The sequence below is a fragment of the Aquarana catesbeiana genome, linkage group LG05, assembly GCF_042186555.1.
Source record: "Aquarana catesbeiana isolate 2022-GZ linkage group LG05, ASM4218655v1, whole genome shotgun sequence".
In the NCBI taxonomy this organism is placed as follows: Eukaryota; Metazoa; Chordata; class Amphibia; order Anura; family Ranidae; genus Aquarana; species Aquarana catesbeiana.
This window is the reverse complement of record NC_133328.1, coordinates 255,246,638-255,270,655: the sequence shown is the minus strand read 5'-3', so window position 1 is coordinate 255,270,655 and position 24,018 is coordinate 255,246,638. Positions and strand designations below refer to the sequence as shown.

The 24,018-nt window shown below is 46.4% G+C and overlaps 1 protein-coding gene across 4 annotated transcripts in view; it reads right to left on the bottom strand.

Annotated features, from left to right (window-relative positions):
• Positions 1 to 24,018, bottom strand: part of RECK (reversion inducing cysteine rich protein with kazal motifs) — a 1,099,858-nt gene that overhangs the window by 686,828 nt on the left and 389,012 nt on the right. For all 4 annotated transcript variants that reach the window (XM_073630723.1, XM_073630721.1, XM_073630722.1 and 1 more), the window contains exon 8: positions 14,799 to 14,996. In XM_073630723.1, coding sequence (XP_073486824.1) covers positions 14,799 to 14,996 — 198 coding nt within the window. The remainder of the gene's footprint in view (positions 1 to 14,798; positions 14,997 to 24,018) is intronic.

Here is a 24,018-nt window from a genome sequence, read left to right as displayed (position 1 = left end):
TCATACTTCTCAACCTGTACTGGTTTAGAACGTGGCACTGAGATGGTGAAGTGGTTGCACACCAAAGGTTTTAATAAGGAGAAATGGAATACATTAGGGATACGCATATTAGAAGGAAGGTCTAAAGCGTAAGCCACTGGGTTAATCCTGCGGAGAATACGGAAAGGCCCAATAAACCGAGGTGCCAATTTCAGTGAGGGAACACGAAGTCGGAGACCTGTACCCAAGTGCAAAGAAGACCACGGAGATGCTCCTCTAACGCAGGAATGCTCTGAGGAACAAATGAGTCAGGCAACATGGATGGTTGGAAACCATAATTCGCCATAAAAAGGGACAATCCTGAAGCGGAATTAACGGCACTATTGTGAGCAAACTCCGCCCAAGGTAAGAGGTCTGACCAGTTGTTATGATGGACTGGTTGGCTCATTCTGCGGCCCCATTAGACTGCGGGTAATACGCAGAAGAGAAGGAAAGTTGAATTCCCAACTGTGCACAAAACGCTCGCCAAAACCTGGATACAAACTGGCTAGCCCTCTCCGACGCAATAACCTTGGGTAGCCCATGTAATCAAAAGATCTCCTGAGCAAAAACGGATGCCAGTTCTTTGAATGTAGGCAACCTCTTAAGTGGAATGCTATGTGACATTTTCGAGAACCGGTCAACCACCATAAGGATAACTGTGTTGACCTGGGAGTTGGGTAACTCGACAATAAAATCCATAGACAGGTGGGTCCAAGGCCTCTCCCCATTGGGTATGGATTGTAGGAGGTTCACTGGAAGGTGTCGTGGTGTCTTACTCATAGCACACACAGAACAGGCAGCTACGAAGGCGGCTACATCAGCACGGAGACTAGGCCACCAGAGTTACATAGTTACATAGTTAGTAAGGTTGAATAAAGACACCAGTCCATCCAGTTCAACCTGAGTGAGTGTGCGTGTCTACAATTATCCCTATTTTTATTTAAGGTACCCATATAGCGCCGTCAATTTTACGCATCGCTCCACACATACATCTCACACTCATGATCCCTACCCTCAAGGATTCCACAATCCAAGGTCCCCAAACTCACATTCATATATTAAGGCCAATTTTGGACAGAAGCCAATTAACCTACCAGCATGTCTTTGGAGTGTGGGAGGAAACCAGAGTACCCGGAGGAAACCCACGCAGGCACAGGGAGAACATGCAAACTCCAGGCAGGTAGTGTCGTGGTTGGGATTCGAACCAGTGACCCTTCTTACTGCTAGGTGAGAGTGTTATCCACTACACCACTGTGCTGCCCTAAGAGTTGTTGGAAAATAGCCCAAATGAGTTGTGTAACGAGCCTCTGCTCGCTCTGTTCCACTCTCCTGACAATCCTCTGCTGCTATTGGATCAGATTGCAGATTGCAACGCCTGATATTTCGGTCATCCGATGCTTCGGGATTCGAACTACAGCTATATGCCATTCTAATCCAGTTGTGATAGCCTCATTACAAACACCAGGCAGGCTGTATGTAAGTTCAAACAGGAATCTCACCTTTATTGGATGCACACAACACACTTTTATACACAGCAGATTGAACACCCTGCCCAAACAACCACTTTCCTATTGGTCAATTGTAAAGTACACTCTAGTCCTCACATAGGGACTCTTGGCCATGCAAATGAGGACTTGAAACAGGGTCAGCAGGGATTGGTCCGATAGCTTGAATGGGAGGGCTGATATGTGTAATGACACAGAGAAGTCCCAGGAGATAATTAAAGTACATAAACAGTCAAACACAGAACAATGCCTTTCTTCCAGACCACGGAGCCATCTGGAGGGGGTTAGCCTTAAGACAAACGGTGAACAATGAAACAAACACAGGGTGATTCAAACATAAGACAGGGCAGAGGACCCACCACTGTGTAATAGAATCAAGGAAAAATACTTCAGTATTCCAAGGACCATGACAAGTGGATTCTTCCCAGGGTGGCCAGCAGCCTTGGGAGAATGGTAAGTCTGGAGCTGTCAGGGCTGGGCTCAGCCCTTCCTTCTCAAAGCTGGCTGCTCAGCTGTCGGCTAATTGCCAGCTCCTATCTCTCCACAGTGACTCATCTTTGATGATATCCTGCTCATCAGTCCTGCCTACTTAAGCCGTCCAGTCCAGATGATCTCTGCCTTCGCCTTGGTCATGTCTCTAGAGACGCTCTCCTGTGTTCCTGTTAAAGACTTGCTTGGATGACATTCCTTCTGGCTCCAGATCCTGCTTGCTGTTCTACTACGCTCATCTCTTGCTCCCTGACGTTTTGGCTTGTCTGACTATGCGTTCCCTTTCCTGAACTCTGGCTATGTTTTGACTACGTTCCCTTTCCTGAACTCTGGCTATGTTTTGACTACGTTTACTCTGTTTACCTTTTTTTTATTATTATTACCCACTTCAATACAGGGCACTTATACACCTTCCTGACCAGACCAATTTTCATCTTTCAGCGCTGTCACAGTTTGAATGACAATTGCGCGGTCATGCTACACTGTACCCAAACTAAATTTTTATCATTTTGTTCCCACAAATATAGCTTTCTTTTGGTGGTATTTGATCACCTCTGCGGTTTTTATTTTTTGCTAAACAAATAAAAAATACCGAAAATTTTGAAAAAAATAAAAGTTTGCTTTTGTTTCTGTTAAAAAAAATTGGTAAATAAGTACGTTTTCTCTTTCACTGATGGGCACTGATAAGGCGGCACTGACAGGCACTGATACGGCGGCACCGATGAGATGGCACCAATGAGCGGGCACTGACGGGCACTGATGATGGGCACTGGTAGGTGGCACTGATATGCAGCACTGATGGGCATTGATAGGCGGCACTGATGGGCACTCATAAGTGGCACTGGTTGGCACTGATGGGCACTGATAGGTGACACTGGGCACTGAAAGGCGGCACTGCTGGGCACTGATAGGGTGGCACTGATAGGCGGCACTACAGGACACTGATAGGCGGCACTACAGGACACTGATAAGCGGCACTGCTGGGCACTGATACGTGGCACTGATATGAGGCACTGCATCCCTGGTGGCACTGGCAGTGGTAGGCATTGGAGTGGGCACTGATTGGCAGCGGTCTGGGCACGGATTGGCAGCTGCCTGGGCACATATTGGTATTTCCCTGGGGGTCTAGGGTCCAGTGTGGTGGCCATCCTGGTGGTCCTGGGCGGCTTTCCTTGTGGTCCTGGGCGGGATCTGAGGGGGGGCTGTGCTATAAACAATCAGCACAGACCCCCCTGTCAGGAGAGCAGCCGATCAGCTCTCCTCTACTTGCGTCTCTCAGACGCGAGTGAGGAAAAGCCGATCACCGGCTCTTCCTATTTACATCGTGATCAGCCGTGATTGGACACGGCTGATCACGTGGTAAAGAGTCTCCGTCAGGGACTCTTTACCTAGATCGGAGTTGCGGCGTGTCAGACTGACACATCGCAACAACGATCGCCGCGATGCGCACCCCCGGGGGCGTGCAGCGGCTTAATATCCTGATCACGTCATATGACGTCCGGTCAGGTTATTGAAACCACTTTGCCGCCGTCATTTTGCTATATGGCGGGCGGCAAGTGGTTAAACAAGTGTAATTTAACTGTACTTCTGTCTCAGTCTGGTTTATGGTTTCTGACAGTAGGTGAAGGCCATGAATTCAGAAGATGCAGTCAATCCACTTGTTGGTAATATTTTTTCCAGATTGGATGAGCACAATCACAGTATGGATCAGTTTGCCATGGCGTTACAAACGCACCTGAGTCACACAGCTCACCTGGAATCTCCCACTGTGGCTGCTCCGGTACAACCTGTGTTGCAGGCCATCCCTGCTGCTGCTCCAGTCTCTGTGCAGGCACCCGCCTCGAGTATTACCTCTAAAAGAGGTATGTCTGGTTCCGCTCCGGTTCCTCAGTGATTTGGGGGAAATCCAGTCCAATACAGAGGGTTTCTCAACCAGGTTAAGATATACTTTGAGATGCTGCCCCAGGCGTTTCCCATGGACAGAAGCAAAGTAGGTTTCATGATATCCTTGCTTTCTGAGAGAGCCTTGGCCTGGGCAAACCCTTCATAGGAGACGCAAAAACCTGTTGTCTTGAGTTACCCTGAGTTTGTGACTTCTTTTAAAAGGGTATTTGACATTCCCATATGCTCCACTTCTGCTGCCAAGTGCCTCATGTCCATCAAACAGAGTACGAGAACTGTTGCCGATTACGCCATTGAATTCCATACTCTGGCAGCAGAGGTTGCTTAGAACAATAAGGCCCTCATGGCTGCTGTTTCTCATGGTCTCTCGGATACCATCAAGGATGAGATAGCAGCCCGAGATATACCCACTGAGCTGGAGAGGTTGATCATGTTTGCCATCCTCATTGACTCCAGACTCAGAGAAACACTCCCTTTTAAGGAGCGCTTGTGGAAGCCTCCTGTACATTTGTCTCTGAACTTTGCAGTTCCACCCTTGCCTCCCTCACCTCTCATGCCTCCTGGTACTAAGTCTGTCTGTGAAGATGAACCCATGCCCTTGGGCTTTACACGTCTCTCTGCGGATGAGAGGACCCTTAGGAGGAGGTAGAGATTGTGCCATTATTGTGGCCAGGCAGGTCACTTTTTGAAGTCTTGTCCTACCCGTCCACGGAACGCCCGAACCTTGGGGTCCTCTCATGAACAGACCTTAAGTGGCGTTGTTTCGTCCCCAGTTATCAAGAAAGATAAGACCCTGGTTTTGCTTACCTTTTCTTGGGCTAAGTCATCCATCAAGATACAGGCTCTAATCGACTCTGGGGCTGCAGGCCTGTTCATTGATGCTGCCTTTATATCGAAGCACTCGATTCTGCTGCAGCTGCGTGACACTCCAATTGCCATTGAGGCTTTTGACGGAAGACCTCTACAGCCTGCCCATGTGACTCATGAGACTGTTCCATTGTCCATGGCCGTAGGGGCTCTTCACCATGAGAAAATCCAATTCCAAGTTATTTCCTCACCTAAGTTTCTGCTGGTTGTTGGTTATCCTTGGTTACAGAGGCACAACCCCTCTTTTGATTGGCTTCATGCTGAGGTTCTCTTCTGGTCGCCACAATGCAGCAAGACATGCTTCCAGAAGCTAGCCAAGGTCCTGTGCACCCCTTCACTCTCCTCCCTGCCGGAGGAGTACCGCGATTTTAGCGATGTCTTTGACAAAGGTCAAGCTGGTAGTTTGCCTCCACACCAGTCGTATGATTGCACAATTGACCTTCAACCTTGTGCCATAACCCCTCGTGACCGGGTTTACCCTTTGTCAGTCTTGGAGGATAAGGCCATGGGGGAGTATGTTGTAGACGCACTTTCTCGAAGGTTTCATCCGCAAATCCTCGTCTCTTGCTGGTGCTGGTTTATTCTTTATGAATAAGAAGAGTGGTGAACTGAGACCTTGTATTGATTATAGGGGTCTCAATCATTTCACGATTAAGAATGCCTATCCGATTCCGTTGATTACGGAGTTATTTGACCGCCTCAAGGGAGCAACGGTTTTCACGAAGCTTGATTTGAGAGGGGCATATAATCTTGTGAGGATTAAGGAAGGGGACTAGTGGAAAACTGCGTTTAATACCAGAACAGGCCATTATGAGTACCTCGCAATGCCTTTTGGTCTTCGTAACGCCCTGGCAGTTTTCCAGGAATTTATGAACGGTGTACTCCGAGATTTGTTGCAGTTATGTGTGGTGGTTTATCTCGACGATATCCTCATATTTTCCAAATCCCTGGAGAGCCACCACACAGATGTCTGTCGTGTGCTTCAGAAATGAAGAGAGAACAATCTCTATTGTAAATTGGAGAAGTGCGAATTTCATCGTGAACAGGTTAAATTCCTGGGTTTGTCATTTCCACTGCTGGTTTTTCGATGGACCCAGAAAAACTTTCCGTAGTCCTACAGTGGCCCCGACCCATGGGTTTATGTCCTCTGCAGCGTTTTCTTGGCTTTGCCAACTATTATCAGAAGTTTATTTGTAACTTCTGTTCTCTGGTCAAGCCCCTGACTGATATGACCAAAAAGGACTGTAACCCACAGAGTTGGTTTCTGGAGTCCATTAAGGCCTTTGAGAGTCTGCTCCTGTGTTGGAACATCCTGATCCTACGTTACCTATTATCCTTGAGATTGATGCTTCTGAGACTGGAGTTTGCGCCCTTCTGTCTCAACGTCCTACCGCTGAGAGCGCTATGCATCCTTATGGCTACTTTTCCAAGAAATTGTCACCTGCGGAGTGCAATTATGAGATTGGTGACAGAGAGCTGTTAGCGATCATTTGAGAAGAATGGAGACATCTCCTTGAATGTACCACTGTGCCGTTTCTCTTTCTTACTGACCATAAAAATCTCACATTCTTGTCTAAGGCTAAACGCCTCTCTCCCAGAAGGGCGCGATGGGCTCTTTTCTTGTCTAGTTTCAATTACACTGTCTCATTCTTACCCGGTACTAAGAATGTAAGGGCTGACGCTTTGTGACGACAATTTTCTTCCACTTCCAAGATGGAGTCAGTTCCGGTTCCTGTGATTCCTCCTGATCGTATTCTGGCTACAGTTCGCACCAGTCTCACTTCTCCTTTGGGTGACAAAATTCTTGCTGCTCAGGTCCATGCTCCTCCTAAGAAACCTTGTGACTGCTGCTTTGTCCCAGAGAGTCTCTGTACCGCCGTGCTTTAGACTTACCATTCTCCCAAGGCTACCCACCCTGGGAAGAATCAACTCTTTTGGGCCATTTCCCAACAATTCCGGTGGCCTAGTCTACATGCTGATGTAACTGCCTCGTAGCTGCCTGTTCCATGTGTGCTCAGAGTAGGACTCCACGACACCTTCTAGTGGGCCTCCTACAACCCATACCTAATGGAGAGAGGCCCTGGACCCACCTGTCTATGGATTTACCCAACTCCCAGGGTAACACAGTTATCCTTATGGTGGTTGACCGGTTCTCGAAAATGTCCCATTGTATTCCACTTAAGAAATGCCCACTTCTAAGGAAATGGCTTCCATTTTAGTGCGGGAGATCTTTCGTTTACAGCTACCCAAGGTGATTGTCTCGGACAGGGGTAGTCAGTTTGTGTTCTGATTCTAGGGAGCCTTTTTTACACAGTTTGGAATTCAGCTTGCTTTCTTCTCTGCGTATCACCCGCAGTCTAATGGGGCCACAGAACGAGAAAATCAGTCCTTGGAGCAATATCTATGTTGCTATATTTCTGACCATCATAACAACTGATCAGACCTCTAAGCATGGGCGGAGTTTGCTCACAATAGTGCCTTGAATTCTGCTTCTCGATTGTCCCCAAACTATGGTTTCCAACCTTCCATGTTGCCTGACTCATTTGTTCTGCAGAGTATTCCTGCGTTAGAGGAGCATCTCTGTGGTCTTCGTTCCACTTGGGCACAAGTCCAGGAGGCTTTGCGACATGCTAATGATAGGTGCAGACTCCATGCTGACCGCAAACGCCTGCCTGCGCCTTCCTACCAGTTTGGGGACAGGGTCTGGCTGTCATCTCGCAACCTCCGACTTTGTGTTCCCTCTCTGAAGTTCGCACCTCGGTTTATTGGGCCTTTCCGTATTCTTTGCAGGATTAACGCAATGGCTTACGCATTAGACCGTTCTTCTAATATGCGTATTTCGAATGTATTTCATGTTTTCTTATTAAAACCTTTGGTCTGCAACCACTTTACCACCTTGGTGCCTCGTCCTCACCCTGTACAGGTTGAGGACCATGTGGAATATGAAGTATAGTCCATTGTTGACTCCTGTAGGTTCTGTGGGTGCATACAGTACCTGGTGCACTGGAAAGGGTACGGTCCAGAGGAACGCTCTTGGGTCTCATCCTCAGACGTACATGCCTCAGTCCTCCTCCATGATTTCCATAGAGGTTTTCCCCACAAGCCTGGTGGTCCTCTGAGGGGGAGGGGTCATTGAGGAGGGGGTACTGTCAGGGCTGGGATCAGCCCTTCCTTCTCAAAGCTGGCCACTCAGCTATCGGCTAATTGCCAGCTCCTATCTCTCCACAGTGACTCACCTGTTGATGATATCCTGCTCCTCAGTCCTGCCTACTTAGGCCGTCCAGTCCAGATGATCTCTGCCTTCGCCTTGGTCACATCTCTAGAGACGCTCTCCTGTGTTCCTGTTAAAGACTTGCTTGGCTGACATTCCTTCTGGCTTCAGATCCTGTTTGCTGTTCTACTACGCTCATCTCTGGCTCTCTGAGGTTTTGGCTTGTCTGCCCGTTCCTAAACTCTGGCTATATTTTGACTATGTTTATGCCCCGTACACACGGTCGGATTTTCCGATGGAAAATGTCCGATCGGAGCGTGTTGTCGGAAATTCCGACCGTGTGTGGGCTCCATCGGACATTTTCCATCGGATTTTCCGACACACAAAGTTGGAGAGCAGGAGATAAAATTTTCCGACAACAAAATCCGTTGTCGGAAATTCCGATCGTGTGTACACAAATCCGACGGACAAAGTGCCACGCATGCTCAGAATAAATAAAGAGATGAAAGCTATTGGCCACTGCCCCGTTTATAGTCCCGACGTACGTGTTTTACGTCACCGCGTTTAAAACGATCGGATTTTCCGACAACTTTGTGTGACCGTGTGTATGCAAGACAAGTTTGAGCCAACATCCGTCGGAAAAAATCCTAGGATTTTGTTGTCGGAATGTCCGAACAAAGTCCGACCGTGTGTACGGGGCATTACTCTGTTTCCTTTTTTTTATTATTATTAAACAAGTGTGATTTAACTATACTTCTGTCTCAGTCTGATTCTGTCATTGCCTGATGAAGCATGTATGAATACGAAATGCATAGAGGCTTCTGGGTAATTATGAACGTCACTTCCAGCCCCTGACCCAAACCAAAACAAGGATCGCGCTCCGAGCACGCAACATCACCCCACGAGAGCTCTCTTGCCTCATCCTACGAATCAGAGCTCATGGATGACCCAGGCTCCCCTGCTGGCTCCGAGATGTCATCCCTGGTTAAAGAAAGAAATGGCAGGGATGTTCAGCAGTCTAGAAAAATGTTATAAAAAAAGAGATCACAGCAGAACGCTCTGACATGTCTCACTTATTAGAGAGGGTGGACGAAACGGAGATGAGGATTCCCAGGCAGCAGCCATTTAAGATTTGCAGATCACCGGTAGCCTCCCTGGTGGTATGATTATGTCAGATTTTTGCGTCTCAAAAAGGTACAATTATTTTGCATAGAAATTTGGCGTTTTATATTGTAGGCCTGTAATTCTTAGCAATAACACACTTAAATCTGTCTAAACAAGAGTCTAATAGATATCCCGGGTATGATGAAGTTTGAAACACAAAATCATAAATTATAATAATATAATAAATAAATATAAATAATTATAAAAAATAATAACATAATAATAATAAAAAAATTAATTTCCCCACGATTCACTATTGCTCATTTCTGCAAGTGTTCTAATTTACTATCGCTCTTTTCTAGCTGGTCTAAAACCACTTTTGACGTAAAGGGACACGTTTTGGTTGCTATAGACATTTCCGTTTTGTTTCCACACAGAAAGAACAGTATATACAGTGGGGACAGAAAGTATTCAGACCCTCTTAAATTTTTCACTCTTTGTTATATTGCAGCCATTTGCTAAAATCATTTAAGTTCATTTTTTGTCCTCAATAATGTACACACAGCACCCCATATTGACAGAAAACACAGAATTGTTGACATTTTTGCAGATTTTTAAAAAAAGAAAAACTGAAATATCACATGGTCCTAAGTATTCAGACCCTTTTCTCAGTATTTAGTAGAAGCACCCTTTTGATCTAATACAGCCATGAGTCTTTTTGGGAAAGATGCAACAAGTTTTTCACACCTGGATTTGGGGATCCTCTGCCATTCCTCCTTGCAGATCCTCTCCAGTTCTGTCAGGTTGGATGGTAAATGTTGGTGGACAGCCATTTTTAGGTCTCTCCAGAGATGCTCAATTGGGTTTGAGTCAGGGCTCTGGCTGGGCCATTCAAGAACAGTCACGGAGTTGTTGTGAAGCCACTCCTTCATTATTTTAGCTGTGTGCTTAGGGTCATTGTCTTGTTGGAAGGTAAACCTTTGGCCCAGTCTGAGGTCCTGAGCACTCTGGAAAAGGTTTTCGTCCAGGATATCCCTGTACTTGGCTGCATCCATCTTTCCCTCTATTGCAACCAGTTGTCCTGTCCCTCCCACTGAAAAAAAACCCCACAGTATGATGCTGCCACCATCATGCTTCACTGTTGGGACTGTATTGGACAGGTGATGAGCAGTGCCTGGTTTTCTCCACACATACCACTTAGAATTAAGGCCAAAAAGTTCTATCTTGGTCTCATCAGACCAAAGAATCTTATTTTTCACCATCTTGGAGTCCTTCAGGTGTTTTTTAGCAAACTCCATGTGGGCTTTCATGTGTCTTGCACTGAGGAGAGGCTTCCGTCGGGCCACTCTGCTATAAGGCCCCGACTGGTGGAGGGCTGCAGTGATGGTTGACTTTCTACAACTTTCTCCCATCTCCCGAATGCATCTCTGGAGCTCAGCCACAGTGATCTTTGGGTTCTTCTTTACCTCTCCCACCAAGGCTTTTCTCCCCCAATAGCTCAGTTTGGCCAGACGGCCAGCTCTAGGAAGGGTTCTGGTCATCCCAAACGTCTTCCATTTAAGCATTATGGAGGCCCTGTGCACTTAGGAACCTTGAGTGCAGCATACATTTTTTTGTAACCTTGGCCGGATCTGTGCCTTGCCACAATTCTATCTCTGAGCTTTTCAGGCAGTTCCTTTGACCTCATGATTCTCATTTGCTCTGACATGCACTGTGAGCTGTAAGGTCTTATATAGACAGGTGTGTGGCTTTCCTAATCAAGTCCAATCAGTATAATCAAACACAGCTGGACTCAAATGAAGGTGTAGAACCATCTTAAGAATGATCAGAAGAAATGGACAGCACCTGAGTTAAATATATGAGTGTCACAGCAAAGGGTCTGAATATTTAGGACCATGTGATATTTCAGTTTTTCTTTTTTAATAAATCTGCAAAAATGTCAACAATTCTGTGTTTTTTCTGTCAATACGGGGTGCTGTGTGCACATAAATGAGGAAAAAAATGAACTTAAATGATTTTAGCAAATGGCTGCAATATAACAAAGAGTGAAAAATTTAAGGAGGTCTGAATACTTTCCATCCCCGCTGTATATCATATAAAACTGCATGCAGGCCATTGGACAAAGCACTGGGGACAAAAGGGATGTGAAATAATTTCATACAGTAATGTAATCTGTAAGATTACAGTGTACTGTATGTATTATGATTTTTCACTTTTTTGAATTTGCCGCCGGGCTCCGCCCCCGTGCATCGTGACGCTCGCAGGGACCGGAGCCCGGCACAGAGAGGCATCAGGCGGAGGACAGAGCCCATGAACACAGCGGAGGGGCATCACAGGATCCTGGGGACAAGGTAAGTATACCACACCAGGAACTGCCATACAATCCCGAGTGTGGCCCGGGGTTGCAGCTAATGGTGCTGAAATTTAACCCCGAGCCACACTTGGGAAAACCACCAGGGAGGTTAAGAGACTAGCGCTTGGCCATCGTTCCTCTCTATACAAGCTAGAAGATTTAGAGAATAGGAACCGCAGAAATAATCTGCGCATTCCTGGGTTGCCGGAGCAACAATTCACAACAATTCGCGGTATCCTGAACTCTATCCTGGGTAAAACAGTCACTGACCCTTTACGATTTGACCGCATCCACCGAGCTTTGCGCCCACGCAATATATCTGCGGAGTAACCCAGAGATGTTATCTGTCGATTGCACTACTTTGAGGATAAAAATGCCATCATGATCAAATTACGTGGCACTCCAAATATTGACTTTGATGGCGCAATCCTCAATATATTTCCTAAACTCTCCAAAGAGACGCTAGAATGCCGCAGAGCCCTCAAACCGCTCCTCGACCAACTGAGAGTGGATGGAGCCACATATAGATGGGGGTTTCCCTCTTGTCGAATTGCCACCAAAAATGGTCGCACCTCCACTCTGAGGTTCCCGGGAAGATCTCCCTGCCTTTTTGCACGAGATTGGTATACCTCCCGGTGGAGCTTCCTGGATGGAAGGACCTGATTCCGGCATTTTCTACACCCCTAGACCCCATGTGGAGCGACCCCCCATCTCAAAAAGAAGCACTTCACAACCCCAGGATCCTCTCAGAAAAATGGGTGAGATGTTTCCTTACCCCATCTTCTTTAATCTGACCTTTCTGCATTCAGAATGGCAGTCACCATATCTTTCAAACTTACGTGACTATCAACACACCGATGCCAACTACTGAATGTAATAGCTTCACCATTCTCTGTTATCAGACATCTGTTACTGTTCCATTGTTATATTGTTTTAGACTATTCTACCCAATGCCAGAGGTTACTATTTACTGTTATATTACTTGCCACTATGGCCATGCATAGACGGGGCCCAAGGCCCTCAAACCATGTTTTGTTCTTGTGTTTGTCATATGACTTACGCCCCCCTCCTCCTCCTTCTGGAGCTGTTGAGTGTGAGCGGCCCCTACGATTTCTTTGGTGACCCTCTTTCAGGGGCCACACAGGTCGCTCGTTCTCCCCGGTCCCGGTTACGAGTGACGTAATCGCTGCGCCGGCCAATGACAGCGCCGGAGCCCATGATACCCGGAAGCAACTCCGGGAGCAATGTCACCGGCCGGAGCGTTGTACGAGGACCGATGCGTGGGCTTCGATCTAAGGTAAGTAAATTCATAATGAGCTAGTATGCTATGCATACTAGCTCATTATGCCTTTGTCTTGCAGGTTTTTTTTTTGTTAGTGGGTTTACAACCACTTGAAGGTGTGACTATCTTGCAGCTTGAGTCCCCTGTATTTCTAGATTTTGTATTTTGTACCTATCAGGTCTTTCCTTTCTTCCTTCCTTCCCAGACTTCTATATCACTGCTGAAAGTCCTATAGTGACATGGGGGTTGGAGGAAGAAACCACAGCTCACAGCAGGGACAATGACATCCCACACTATTGAAAGTGTTGATTGCGACTGATGGAGGCTGCCCTGCTAGAATAGAGGAAAGGTAGGAGACACAGGCTGACAGATAGGTAAGTATATTACCTCTTCTTTTTAACTGGAGCACTGTTTTAAATTTGTGGAGACCATGATGTAGTCTGTTTAAAGATAATTAAGTTGCTCAAGGATAACACCATAATTTCGGTTAAAAATAGCCACAGTAGCTGTATAAGTATTTTGGTGACGATGTCTCATCACCATGAGATATAAAAATCCATTAAAGTGGACGTAAACCATAACCATTCACCTATTTGCGAGTTTATGGTCTATTTCAATATACAAAACAAACTGTTTTGTTATATCTGTTTAAGTGCAAAAAAATACCTGTTGATTAAGTCAGAGATCCAGAAGTGCCCAGTGTCTTGTGTGATCTCAAGGTGTTTAAATAACCCTACTAGTTGTAATCTTGGGACTAATTAATAACTACACTCTATGTTGTGGAGAATAGCATAGGGGATGGTATGAGTAGTTTAGTAACTACGCCAGGGTACTAGGTGTAATCCTAGACTCTGACTTGTCATTTCAGCCTCAAATCCAATCGTTGTCAAAAGTTTGTAGAATTCACCTCCGTAACATCTCTAAAATTCGCCCCTTTTTAACAAATGAAACCACCAAGCTCCTCATTCACTCCCTTGTTATCTCTCGCCTTGACTATTGCAACTTGTCATTGGCTTACCTCTCCATAGGCTATCCCCTCTTCAGTCTATCATGAATGCTGCTGCCAGACTTATCCACCTTACCAACCACTCAGTGTCTGCCAACCCTCTACTCCAATCCCTACACTGGCTCCCAATCACCCAGCGAATTAAATTAAAAATACTAACCACAACATACAAAGCCATACACAACTCTGCCCCGAGCTACATCACTAATCTTGTCTCCAAATATCACCCAAATCGACCTCTCCGCTCTTCTCAAGACCTCCTGCTTTCAAGCTCTCCCATCTCCTCCTCCCATGCTCATCTCCAGGATTTCTCCAGAGCCTCTCCCATCCTCTGGAACTCGCTACCTCCATCTATCCAGCTATCCCCTTCTCTTGCTACCTTCAGGTGATCCCTGAAAACTCATCTCTTCAGGAAAGCCTATCACTTCTCCAACTAATCTCCTACCACTCCCACCAGCTCATTCCCCACAGTTACAACCTTTTGTACCACCTGCCCCACCCTATTAGATTGTAAGCTCTTCTGAGGGGCCCTCTTAATCCTCTTGTATTTTATTGTATTATAACTGTATTGTCTCCCTTTAATATTGTAAAGCGCTGCGTAAACTGTTGGCGCTATATAAATCCTGTATTATAATAATAATAGTAAAAGAATAATGGGCATGGCTGACACAAAGTCCACAAAAATGCGGTGTGTGGTCAGCCCATACACAGCCCATACACATGCTGAGTGCATTTCTGGCAGATCATTGGGTACTTTTCTGTAGTAGCAGCATCTTTAAAGCTATTAAACGCTGGAAAATGAGCATGTACAATACTGTAAGCAATTTGAGATCACTGTAGTAGTGGTGTCTACTTCAGTGTTTTCCAGCTTCCATTCAAATTAGCCACATATGTCATACACACAGTTACATTGGTCCAAACGGGACCAATGTAAACAATATATAACATGCCAATGCCTGGAATTATTCTTTAAGTGATTCAACTTGCAACTTGCAAGTAATCTCACAACACTGAAATATACAGCATATTAAACTTTGCAGGAAGAATAACCAACTTACTGTCAACAGGGTTCCTCATTGGATAAGACTGTGTGTAGTTGTTCACACACTGAACTAACTGAGGGCTAGTGGAAGCACAGAAGTTCTCCACTGCTTTGATTTGTGATGGTCCTGGTGATGAATCTGTGCGAAATATAGCTTGACAATACTCCCGGCAGTTGGTATGCCGACCAGCATAGCTGCAGCATACAGATCCCACTGAAAGAAACAGAGAAAGCTCAAATTTACTAGGTCTGTTAAAATAATTCAAAAAACATTAAGCAGATTTGATTTACAGCAACTTAAAGTGGTTCTAAAGCCCCAAGGTTTTTTACCTTAATGCATTCTATGCATTAAGGTAAAAAAACTTCTCTGCTGCAGGATCCCCCAACCCCTTATACTTACCTGAGCCTGATCCGATCCACCAATGTGCACGAGAGCAGCAGCTCTCAATGTTGTCTCTCTCCTCATTGGGCAGATTGATAGCAGCGGGAGTCATTGGCGTCTGCTCCTGTCAATCAACTCCAGTCATGAGGGAACAGGGGGCATGGCCGAGTCTGTGCCAATGGACGCAGCAGCGGGGCTCAGGAGTGGCCATGCAGGTGTGCCCCCATGGGAAGTGGCTTCCTGTGGGGGGCACTGTACAGATAGGAGGAGCCAGGAGCATCGGCGGGGGACCCAAAAAGAGGAAAGTTTGAGGCTGCGCTGTGCAGTTCCATTGCACAGAGCAGGTAAGTATAGAGATGTTTGTTTTCTTCTTTTAAAAAAAAATCCTTTTACAATGGCTTTAAAGTTGTAGTCTAGGTAAATATAAAGGACACAGATAATTGAAGCCTCGCAAACATGAATACATTATTAAAAGTATTTTTAAATGCTAACAGTGTAAATATCAGGCTTTTACATTCCCTGTACACCAAGGCTGGACTGTGAGAGGAGAACAAAACAGGGAAGGAGCCATTCAGTTTATATGTTGAAGAAGCATGCTGATAGAAATTGAATGAAGGCCTCTTGAGCCATAGGGAAAGAGAGCCTTGACTGATGGGGGCATGGCCAGGAGCTGGGAGTAAGCAGATGGTGAGTGGTCATTTGAGATTGGTTAAAGTTATGGGAGATGGGCTGGGCCTGAGCTCAGTAAAAGTACTGCCACAGGGAATTCTGGGCCTTTTGAAGAAACGTGGTTGGAAGAGCTGAAGACCTTGAGTACTGACCCCTCTTCATCCTGGACACTGATCGCCTGCTGGCCAGGGTCCGCGAGCTGGTGCACCAATGTCAGGCTGATTGGCTCTTTTTTCTCTCCTAATCCCTGAGATGGCTTTCCCTCCCCCTGCTCCCCTGCTAACCAAGGACTCTGCTGCGGGGCCCCCCTGCCTCCAGGACCCGGAGGCACTCTCATCCACCATCCCGCCTGAGCCCTAGTCCTTCTAGGGTGACTTACGCAACGACATGTGCTTGCCACTCCCCTGGAGCCACTGGTGCGTCAAGTGCTGGCTCTGGAGGTTTGCCTGGGCTCCGCCCATTGCTATCTCCTTGGCACGGCTCCCTTTGCCCTGCCGGGCAGGAGCCGCAGCACTGGCCGCTTCTGTCTCATGCCTGCAGGTGCCTGACACTGCCGATCCTGGAGCTGTCCGTGCTCTCCCTGCGCCCAGCGGAGCGGGAGCTTGCGGTGCTGCACAGCGATCCTCCCGTGCGGCTGCTTCCCGCTTCTGCATGTCCTCCAGCACAGCCGACAGGAGCCTCTGCAGTAATGTCCATATTGGGCACCTGTTCCCAGCGCCCGGCTAGGTGGGAGATTCCTCTGTGCTCCTTGCCCCTGCAGACCTGTCACTGCCGGCTGCTCCTTTTCTCCCTGTGCCCGACCGAGTGGGAGATTTGATTGTGCCACCCGTCCATACTGCCATGCCTGTGTCTGCTGCATACGCAACATCTCCCTGTGACAAGTCTCGCCTGTCACTGCATCCTTGCCTCTGACTGCTGCTTGGCCTTGTCTCCCTGCGCCTGGCAGGGCGGAAGATTCCCATGTCACTCCCAGTAGATTGGCTGCACCAGCAATGGGTCCTCCTCCCAGAATCTCTGGTTGCCCTCGCTGCTGCACAGTTGCTGTCCACTGCCACCTGGGCTCATTGGTGTTGGTGGCCGGACCTCCACCCCTGGATCTCTCCTTACATTGAATCCTGCATCGCCAGGCACCACCGTTTTTTGAGGAGCTGGATGTTGCGGGCCTCTGCCGGCCCCTCCCATGGCCGATGCTCTCACGAGCGTTCCTCCTGGATCTGCTGCTGGTTGTCCTTCTTCAGCTCTGCCTCCGCACATCAGTTAGTATGATTGTGATTTGGTTTGGGGTAGGCTCAGTGATGCTGCTGTATCTGGCCCACCTGAAGAATGCATATTCGCAGTCGTTAAATCAGTCCTGTCTCACATGGACATGTCAGCTCCAGCAGTTAGTCCGGGCTCCGTTGCAGGTGGTGCTTTGTGGGTGGTTTCACTGACTGGCATGCACCTATCAGTGGACGTCAAGGATAAGATCTGGATTTATTGAATTTATTGATTTGCTCACGCTAGTCCCTCACGACAAGGAGACATTTGACAAATTTCGGCGGGTCGACTTTACGGCACAGGGCGACAAACCAAAGCAGCTTCCTCGGACGTTGAGGAACTGGCTGCAGGGGTTCTGTGCATATGCAGGAGTGCTTTGTGAGCAGTTTCTGGAGTTGGGCACATCTCTCTTTTACTACCTTCTCTGGGGTGCCTATAAAGTTTATGGGGGTCAGTGTTGGTTTCACTACGACACCCAGTTTTGCCAAAAAATGGCGGCATGTAAGGACTTTTGTTTTGATTGCCAGGACGGTAGCCTGTGGTTATTGCTCACATGCCCCTACAGGCCTTCGTCCTTTCAGTCCCCAGCCGGCGCTCCCACCGGAGCGTCGACTGCGCCCAAGAAAGGTGTCTGCTGGCTGTTAAATGAGAGCCACTGCAAGTGGTACACCGCATGCCATTTTAAGCACGAGTGCTCACTTTGCGGAGGTGCTCACCCAGCCAGTCGGTGTTTCAGGAAGAGTAAACAGCTGCTCTCCAAGCCGGGGGCCAAGCCGGACCTTTCTAAACCGAAGGACGCTGGTGAACGTCTTAGTGATGCTTCCCTGGCTAGACCGGTACCCCCTTCCTAGGGAGGCTTTGATCTTGAGGGACGGTTTGGACCATGGTTTTTGGATCCCCTTCACTTTTTCCGACGAGCCTACCATGGCGTCTAATTTGAAATCCGCTGTTCATTTTGAGTCCATTGTGGCCGAGAAGCTTCAGAAGGAGCTGGAGTTGGGGCGTATGGCAGGCCCGTTTGATTTTCCCCCTTTCCACAACCTGAGGGTTTCTCTCCTCAGTGTGGTCCCAAAAAAGGTGGAGGGTATATTCCACCTCATCCACCATCTTTCCTATCCTTCTGGCTCCTCGGTCAATGATGGCATCGATAAGGAAGAATCCAGGGTGCACTACGCCTCTTTCGACAAAGCACTTAAATTGATTAGGGCTGCTGGTCAGTTGGCTTTGCTGGCTAAGGCAGACATTGTGTCCGCCTTCCACCTACTCCCGGTCCACCCGGAATGCTTCCACCTGCTGGGCTGCTACTTTTTTTACATAAGCCTTTCTATGGGCTGTGCCATTTCATGTTATTTCTTTGAGCTCTTCAGTAGCTTCCTTGAATGGGTAGTTGTCCAGTCGGCTGGTTTGCATTCGCTGTTACATTACCTTGATGACTTCCTCTTCATAGGCCCAGCCGGCAGTGGTCAGTGTCAGCGGCTCCTTTCTGTTTTTCAGGACACCTGCGAACGGTTTGCCATTCTGGCAGATGAAGCCACTTCTCCTCCTCCTCCTCCTTCTCCTCCTGATAAAACTGAGGACCCCATGACATTGTTAGCCTTTTTGGGCATAGAAATAGACATGGTGGCAATGGTTTTTCCTTCCCGTAACAAATTGGTTAGTCTCCTCTCCCTGGTTCACTTAGCTAATGGGGCTAAAAAACTGCAGTTAAAACAGCTTCAGTCCTTGTTGGGTCAACTGGTCTTTGCCTGCAGAATCATCCGCATGGGGAGGGCGTTTTGTAGATGCTTATCGTGGGCCATGAAGGCTGCCCCCCACCATTATGTCCATATAACCAAGCCCATGCAGGACGACTTGGAGATATGGCTATCCTTTCTCCAGTCCTACAATGGTCAGTACTGTTGGCTGCTGGAGGAGGTACCGAATTCACAGCTGGAGCTAAACAATGATGCGGCAAGCTCCTGTGGCTTCCATGCCCTTTTCCATGGGGAATGGTCTGCCGAGTGTTGGCCGGCCTCATGTACCCGCGTGGATTTGTTGCGCAACCTCACCCTGCTGGAGCTTTTTCCAATTATTGTCGCCATTGAGCTGTGGGGTGAGAGGTTGCGCAATCGCCAAGTGGTTTTCTGGTCAGATAATATGAACGTGGTTCAAGTGGTCAACCAACAGTCTGCTAGGTCCCCTCCGGTCATATCATTACTGCGTTTTTTGGTTCTCAGATGCTTGCAGTTTAACATGTTTTAGAGCTAGGCACGTTCCTGGAACAGCTAACGATATCGCTGATGCTCTCACTCATTTTAAGCTCGATCGATTTTGACCCGATTACAGGGAGCTGTGATCAGTGTCCTGTCACTAGGCAGAATGGGGAGATGCTTGTTTACATTAACATTTCCCTGTTCTTCCTCTCTGTGAGACTATCGCGGGTATCCCCGTGGACATCGAGTCCGCGGGACCCGCAATCACACTCACGGAGGTCACGGCGGCGTGCGCGCACACAGCTTCTTAAAGAGCAACGTACATGTACATTAATCTGCCTGTACATGCCCTTCTCCCGACGTATATCGGCGTGAGCCGGTCGGCAAGCGGTTAAGATGCAGTTACAGAGCATTACCATTAAAACCAAAGGAGGCAGCTGACAAACATTGATGTCTCATGAAAGCGATATGTTGCTTAATTTTTAACATGACACAACACAACACAATGCTTTCGCTGCTGTGTGATCGGCATGTAATATTCTTGGTACACAAATTATTTTTAACAAATGTGGAGAAATAGCAAAAAGGCTGTGTACCTACTTCGCTAATTTATGCGTTGTGTGGGTGATCAAAAAAAGAACCATATATACAAAGATCAGGACTACTTTTTTTGGGGTGTCTATGCCCTGATCTTTGTATAAATAATATTCATGGTAGACATTGAACGGAGGTTATGAGACTTTAAAAATGCTGACTAAATCATACCTCCCAACTTTTTGACATGGGAATGAGGGACAACTTTTAGTAAAAGTATGAAGGTATAGGACACAACCCCAGTCACGCCCATTTAACCACTTCCCGTACGGGTAAGTCGCTGGACTTTCAGTGGTTACACGGGGATAATTCTTGCAGTTGTGTGAGATGTTTGGTATCTATTTACTCAGCGTAACATCATCTTTTATATTTAAAAAAAAATGGGTTATGTAGTTTGTTTTTTTGCATTAAATTCAGTTGTCGGCTGGGAATCCCAAGGGAACGTACAAGGCTACGAATCCACGTAGCCCAGGTACTGTAGAACTTGTCATGTTTACCTTTGCATGTCACCATCCACTCCTCCGCGGCCATAATATCATTTACTAAACGTATCAAATCCTCCCTACTAGGGATTTGAGCTGATTTCCAGTGAAGTGAAATTAATCATCTGGCCGCATTCAGAAGATGGGGTAGTACTGATTTACGGTAATGACCAGGAGGGATGGTAGAGACATGCAAGAGAAGCTCCAACGGGGAGTCGGGAAGTTCAAGATCTAAGATCACTCTGACCTGAGTTCTGATATCTTGCTAGTAGGGTCTAATCCTAAGGCACTCCTACCAAATGTGCAGGAATGTACCCCGTTGTCCACAACCCCTCCAGCAAACATCAGTCAATGTTGGGTGGTATCTAGCAAGTTTGGAGGGGACCCTATACCAACGAGTCAGTAATTTTCAACCCAGACTCCTGCATTTTCATATCTACAGAGCTGGAATGTGTGAAGTGATAAAGACGGTCTAGTTGTAACTCGGTTAATTCACACTGCAGGTCTCTCTCCCATTCTCTTATGTAAAGAGGTTTCCCCCTTGGCTCCAGCGACTGCAACATCCCATATAACACAGAGATAGAGTGTGGGATCATAGAGGTGGACATACACAGCTTCTCGAAGGGAGTTACAGAAGAGGGTGAGCGAAAGGCCTGAGGCAAACTGCTAATGAAGTGGTGGAGCTGTCCAAAGCCCTACTCATCCATAGGGAAGCGGCCATATTGGTCCCTGAGAGCATCTAGGGTGAGCAGCCCTTGGTCTTGAACAAACCTACCACATAGCGTCTCTCCATCAAAAGCCCATGAGCGAAAGAAGGAAAGGTGTTACCCCGGCATAAACCAAGGGAAGCCTTCCAATGGAGCCAGAGGCGAGACAGAGGGGGCAAGCCGTCCCATGCCGATTAAGGTGTCCTATACCTTAAGGGTGTGGGTAGTAACAGGGGAGGTATACTCAGACAACCCCCGATACTCTCTGGGTACCCAAGGCGCCCGAGCCAAGTTCCGACCCGCTAAAATTTTAGTTTAGTCGTTACCCCATGATGCCAGTCCAATATCCGTTGTAAGACAATAGCCTCAAAATATTTAGGAATAGTAGGCACCCCCAAGCCTCCCGTCTGTTATTTTTTTAACCTCCAACAATGTACAAAGGTGATGATGAAATTATTAACTGAAGAATGCCAGAAAAGGATCAGTATAGTACAGTATAGTAGAAAAAGAGATTAATAACATATATGCCAAACTGGAACCATTTAAAGAATTTTTTTTAAGGAACAGGAAGAGGGAATAAAAACTCATACTGACTAAATGGTCAGAGAACTTTTAACAACAAAATAAAGAAAACTTTGGAGGGACAAAACGGCATTTAGAGAAGGTAAAGCCTACTGTTATGTGTGTAAGACAATCAGCGCCACCCTAATTCTTACTAAAGTGCTAAGTGCAAAAATATTCTGACCCCGTGTATATATAAAACATATAATTCAGCTGCTGTACACTCTTATGCCACGTACACACGATCGGGATTTTGGTCGGAAAAAGATATGATGGCTTTTCCGATGGGATTCCGCTCAAGCTCGCCTTGCATACACACGGTCACACAAAAGTTCGCTGAACTTTCGACCGTCAAGAACGCGGTGACGTACAACACTACAACGAGCCAAGAAAATGGAGTTCAATGCTTCCGAGTATGCGTCAAATTGTTTCTGAGCATGCGTAGGAATTTTGCGCGTCAGAATTGCTACAGACGATCGCATTTTTGGATAGGAAAAATTTGAAAAATTGGGAACATGCTCTCAATCTTTTGCTGGCTGGAATTCGGCCAGCAAAAGTTTGATGGAGCATACACACGGTCGCATTTTCCAACCAAAAGCTCTTATCGTTTTTTTGCTGGCCGAATTTCCGATTGTGTGTATGCGGCATAAGTGGATTCACTTCACTTTAAAAATGTATATTGTATATATATATATATATATATATATATATATATATATATATATATAGTGATAACTCTAATACCACACCTTGTGCAAATAATACATAATTAAAATAATCAAATCATTGCAATATCACACAACATAAAAGTCCTTATTATAAATTCTTGTTGATTGCTGTTATTTTCTGTGATAATCTTTCACCACTCTTTGTCTTTCACTCTTCAATGATCTATCCCTTCTACTGTGGATCAGCTGTTCACCATCCGCCCTTTTGCAGTTTCAGCTACTCCCAATGTGTTTCACATAGATAGAGGGTTGATTTCCCATACAAAAAGCCTCTCTCTTGTAAGTGTCAGTGTCATGTAATCAAAAATACAGCAAACATAGTGCTCTCTATTTTTAAAATTTATTAAAAAACCCAGCTTAAAAGAGGACACTTACAAGATAAAAAAACAAACACTAACAAGTATGTATAATAAGAGCGTCTGCTCGCTCACCAGCGTGGCTACGTGATGTCACAGGCTTGGTTCCTCCCCTCTGTACCGTTGGCAACAAAGGAATACTCAAAAATAACCCACAGCATGGGAGAAAAATGCCCTTGACGATCTGATCTCCCTTTTGGAGGATCAGGAAAATAAAGATCCTATAGATCAGGTAGACATTGAAGCCTTGCAAAATGAACAGGGAACTTCGGACCCCACAAAACTCTAGGCAAGTCTCATTTGAAAAAGAAATCTAACACATTTCCTTCTCCTAGTCATAATTCAAATTTGGGTGCTTTTCTTGCCATGACGACACAGGAAATTCGGAGACTCAAGCAAATCCCTTCCCACAATAATTTATCATTAGACGAGAAAGAAGCACTAACCAGTTTGACCAGTCAGCACTAGCTTACCATAAAACCCTCAGACAAGGAGGGGGGGTGGGGGGGAATATTGTGGTAATGAACAATAACCAATATAAAACCATGTGCAAAAAAAATTATTTCTAATAAAGACTGGTACAAACCAATATCAAAATTGGCCATCGAGAAGTTCTTCAAGAGATTTTATCTCTTGGTTGACCAGGCATATCTAAACAACATTATCAGTAAACAAACATGGGATTTCATACATACCAGCCACCCCAGGATTCCAACCTTTTATAGCCTACCCAAGGTCCATAAAGATCTTAAGAATCCACCCAGGAGACCTATAGTTTCCGGCAGGGGGAGCATAACTGAAAATTTTAGCAGATTTGTTGATGAACAACTACGATCTTTAGTAACAAATCTCCCATCATACATTATGTATACATCTCTTCTACTACAGAACTGGCAGACCTCTCCATTCCACTGGATGCACTGCTAGTCACGGTGTTCTATCCATAGTTCTATACCACACGAAAAGGGGATCTCTGTTATTAAACATTTTATATTTCAATCCCTCAGGGCTGACCAAGATCTACACATGTTTATATCATCATCCCTTGAATTTATCCTGACACATAATGTTTTCTCATTTGATGGCTCCCACTTCCTCCAGGTACAGGGCGTATCGATGGGGACATGTTGTGCCCCATCCTACGCCAATCTCTACCTGGGGGAGTGGGAAAGGTCCTTTCTGACTGATGAACACCTGAATGCCCTCACTAACAATATGATTTGGTACAGATTCATTGATGATGTATTTATGATTTGGAATGGATCAATTGAGTCTCTGAATCAATGTGTCATGGCAATGAACAATAAC